We start from the raw sequence: 4,533 nt of genomic DNA on the forward strand, positions 1-4,533 counted from the left end.
AGGATACTCCAGGCCAAGGAACACTGTAGCCAGGGCCTTGACCCAGACCTTGAATGAATACTCTACACAGGTGAGCTAGGCATTACTACCTTGGGGCCACAGGATTCCTTCTGCCTAGCCTACATCCTGCATCATGTTCCACTCCTCCCTTCTTCTGGACACCTCCTGACTCCTCTCTCCAGTTCTCTCCCAAGTGGGAGGAAGCCCCAGGGCATTTTCTGTGGCAGAAAAATTCAAAGAAGGATAATCAATCCCAGGAAGGAAAAAAAAAATCCAAGAGAAAGATCCAAAAGGCACTCCCAACATAAGTAAGACATTTTAACTGTGCTCTTACCACAAAGAGGTCTACCCATAGCATCGGTGATATTGGACATTTTGGAAATCTGATTCACAGTAATATGCCAGTAATGTTTCCTGAAGTCAAACGTTAATAGATGGCCAAAGAACAGGAAAGTTGAAGGGGTTTGTGCTCTAGGTTTCTTGGAGTCTATAGCCTATTAGTCAAGGAAGGAGAATAGACCCAGGCAGGAGGAGAATGGGAAGAAGGCAAGGAAATGAGTGATAAATTTTAGGGCCAACTGGGGAATTCCAGTGGGCAAAGGGTCTGAATGATTTTCTCTAAAGGACTTACATAACTAGTTTAAGGTTTCATTGGTGCCCTACCTCCCTAAAGGGGGTTTCAGATTATGTCTGTGGTTATGGCCAGCATGAGCATTTATAACCACTGAGGCTCTAGGCATAAAGGCCTAAGAGATCAGACTGGAGCCAAGATAATCCTAGGCCAGAGAAGCCATCAGGTTGCCTGGAGCAGGATGCAGTTTAAGCAAAAGGGGTCCCTATTGAAAAGGCCTTAAACACCACATAACGATCCTAACTATATAAATTTGCCCTTTTTTGGTCTAAAAATCCCAACATCAGAGGCTGCTGCCCCAACCTGGATAGGATTTCTGATGTTTTCCCATGAGTTTATCTGACCTAGATGTAAGCTTAAAGTAGGCAAGAGCCTTAATCAAATAGCGCCTATGGTAAAGGGGAAACTAACATTTTTATCAGTATTTCTCTTCATGCACTATTGAGTCTAGACAAACAGAACTGCTCACACCCCCATAGCACTCCAGATTCCTCAGAGATCTCTGCCTAGGTTCATTCTCTTCATTCAAAAATATTCATTAAGTGTCTGTGAGCCAGACATTGTTCTAGGACCTTCTGGATCCTGAATCAAACAAATTAGATGAAGTTCTCCTCAAATTTGTAGCCCTTCTCCATGGACTGCTTTTCGTCTACACATTGAAATTCTGACTATCTTTAAAAAGTTAATACAAATGCTTCCTCATTTATTCATTCTTTCAACAAATATTTGTTGAACACTTACCACATGCAGAATCCTGGCTCAGGCAGTAAGGATACCACTGTGAAAAAGATACCACTCACTCAGCATGTGGTTTGTGGGGGACACCAACAAGTAAAGAAGATAAAGTGACAGTGCCATAAAGAAGCACCCAAAAGGAAGTGATGTCTGAGTGCTTCTCAAAGTTTCTCATAGCACATGTAGGAGATGGCTCTTAGCTGGAGGTGACTGGCTAGGATGCCTAGCTGCCCCAGGCTCTGCCTGGCCACCCTAAGGATTGAGAGGATCACTGTCTCAGCACACTTGTACCCCAGTCACAGCATACATGCTGGTCTGGTCTAGGCAAAGGCCTGAAGGGTAAGTAGATGCGAAACTGTAGAAAAGATATTCAGAGTCCTGTAGGTGTTCATTTAACAAGTCTTTATCGAGCTATGTGCTAGACACTGTGCCTGGGGCTAGGAATACAGAAGTGAACACAGAACCTGTGCTTAAGGAGCTTTTACTCTAGCAGAGAAGACAGACAAATGGACAAGCAATTACAATACTATGACATAAGTGCTCTAATGGAGATAAGCTCAAAGGGTTATGGGATTTTACCCAAGTCTGAGAAGTCAGAGATTTACAGGATAGTAAAAATGTAAGTTTAGACCTTTAAGTAGGTGGAGTGTGAGTGGGAGGTGGGAAAGGCATTCCAAGAAGAGAGTACGGTAAAAGTGAGATAATCATGGCAAATCTCCTTTTGCTATCCCCATAAGCCCTATCCTTAATACAGGTTCCCCACTATCTAAAAGTAGAGCATTCCTGGGGCGCCTGGGTGGCTCAGTCGGTTAAGTGCCCGACTCTTGGTTTTGGCTCAGATCATGATCTCACGGTTTGTGAGTTCGAGCCCTGCGTCGGGCTCTGTGCTGACAGTGCAGAGTGTTCTCGGGATTCTCTCTCTCCCTCTCTGCCCCTCCCCCGCTCCCTCTCTCTCTCTCTCTCTCTCTCTCTCTCTCTCTCTCTCTCTCTCAAAAATAAATTAATTAAAAAAAACTAAAAAAAAAAATAAAGTAGAGCATTCCTATGAAACCTTTCATAAATCAAAATAGTGCAAAGCAAAGAAGCAGCAATTACCCTTAATTTATATGGAAAATTTTAATTTGAGTATTCCCAAACCAAAAAAATAATCTCTCTGAGGCTTTTCTGATACCTTTGGACACATCTTGCTAATGGAGGCCCCAAATAAACGGAGAGAAAGCCCAGATACTCACAGACACGGTTCAAAGGTGTGGCGGCTGAGCATAGTTCCCAGGGAAGGGGCTTGACACGGCCACTCTTTCTGCTTGGGGCACACACTGCCTCTATAATGGCTTGCTGCAAAGCAAACACTGAACACTACTTTCACTTTTTGCTTTTTTTTTTTTTTTTGTAAAAACGAAAATCCTCCAGATTTCTTTGGCAAAACAGGTACTGATGTGATGGAGGTTTTTCATAAAAACAAAGTGGCTTAATAACAACTTTCAAAAAGCAGGTATACCTACATGCCATCTTTTTCCACTCCTCTGTGCTTTGCCCATGCTCCCCTTCCCTGGTTGGCAAACTCTTGCTTTAGGAGCCAGCTGGAAAGTCACCTCCTTTGTGAAAGACTTCCTCAGGCAAAATTTAGTCATTCCCTCCTCTCTGCTTCTACAATGATGAGTGTATGAATCAAAATTCTGGACACATTGTCTGATAGTGAATTCTTTTTCTGATAATGTAAACTAATCTTATTAGAAGCTATAGATATGAAATGAAATTATGTTTCATTCATTTAACAAGCTCTCTTTAATAAAAGGAAAAATAGAAAAAAAACAACCAAATATCATATACTAGATTATCTGTGTCCTTATTCTTGTTATTCATCTGTTAAAACTGATGGCAATGTATATATATTAATTTAAAGAATTCACACTGTTAAATAACTTTAATTTTAATTTTTGCTACTATCTCTATCTGGTTTCTAAACATTTACATGGATTATGACTTTAAGTTTTTAATGGTTGTTCATTACTTTTCTGATTGATGTATTTCTTAGAGGATAATATGTTTAAAATATTCTCTCAAGAAAAATCTTTGTATTTTCATTAGTAATTTTTACAATCTCTTTATTCAGAGTTCAGCTCCTTCATTCTGTGACTTAAGTAAATGACTCCTTTCCCTTGGTACACGTTGAATATCACATAAAGGAGTGCCTTCCCACATGCTCAGTCCTGAAATCACACTTCGACCTGCTGCTCTTGTATTTACCCCTCCGATTCTGGATACCCATTATTTCCTGGATCTACAGTCCTCTTGCTGCTGTACAGCTGTTCAAGCTGTCATTATCTTCCACTTGCAATAAAAAAGGGCCCCTTAACTAGTTTGTCCATGCAACCATTCAACGTGAGATTGCTAAAAGGCCAAGTCTTTGGGATGATTTTCAATTGTCCACAAAACAAAGTGCTGACTCTTGGGATTGTTATGTAAGCCCGTGCAGGGGCCTGTCTTTATCTCTGGGTATTCGCAATCTTGCACCCAAAGTCTAAGCAATGTCTAAATGCTTGCAGTAAGTATATACTGTTTGGGGGGGGAGGGAACTTGGGGGCAACTACTAAGAGATTATCAACCATCAGGGCAAGAGCCCACGCTAGAAGCGGGGAATGGGATGCCTCCAGCTCGCTCTGGAAAGTACAGATTTTTTCCAGTCATAAATACATCACATTTTTGTGATCTCGTGATAACTGTCAAGCAGAGCCAGTCAGACTCTCCAATTCCAGCCCCTTTCCGCCCCCCAGCATTTCACATCACCACGACCTGTGGTTTTCATCCTCCAGCTTTTCTGCTTCTGAAGTTCTCTGGGCCCAGGACGTCCTCCACCTCCCATCTCGTTCGCGCTTCAGGCTGGGTGACTGTCCCTTCCCGCTCGCCCACGCCACCCTCCCAGCCGGCGCCCGCGCCTACTAGCTCCAGGTCGCCCGAGGCGCGGCTGCGGGGCGGTCTTCGTCACCGCCGCACCGCTCCGTGAGAGGAGGGGCAGGGAGCTGGTCCTCCGGGGTCGCGGCGTAAGAGGGGAGGGGGGGGGGGGGTGTAGTCCGGTCACGTGGCACGCCGATAGTCACGCGGGCGCCGCTCAGCTGACCGGGGGCTCACGTGGCCCGGCCGGCCGAGAACGAGGGGACCGGCGGGCC

The 4,533-nt window shown here is 44.1% G+C and overlaps 1 protein-coding gene across 1 annotated transcript in view; it reads right to left on the reverse strand.

Annotated features, from left to right (window-relative positions):
- The window catches only part of LOC123378904 (transmembrane protein 202-like), a 29,358-nt gene extending 25,464 nt beyond the window's left edge, over nucleotides 1-3,894 (reverse strand). The window contains exons 1-2 of the mRNA XM_023255087.2: nucleotides 2,869-3,894; nucleotides 2,599-2,701 (exon numbers count right to left, since the gene is read on the reverse strand). Of these exons, the coding sequence (XP_023110855.2) occupies nucleotides 2,599-2,701; nucleotides 2,869-2,997 (232 nt within the window). The 5' untranslated portion in view covers nucleotides 2,998-3,894. The remainder of the gene's footprint in view (nucleotides 1-2,598; nucleotides 2,702-2,868) is intronic.
- Between the last annotated feature and the right edge of the window lie 639 nt (nucleotides 3,895-4,533).

Source organism: Felis catus, chromosome B3 (assembly GCF_018350175.1).
Source record: "Felis catus isolate Fca126 chromosome B3, F.catus_Fca126_mat1.0, whole genome shotgun sequence".
Taxonomy (NCBI): Eukaryota; Metazoa; Chordata; class Mammalia; order Carnivora; family Felidae; genus Felis; species Felis catus.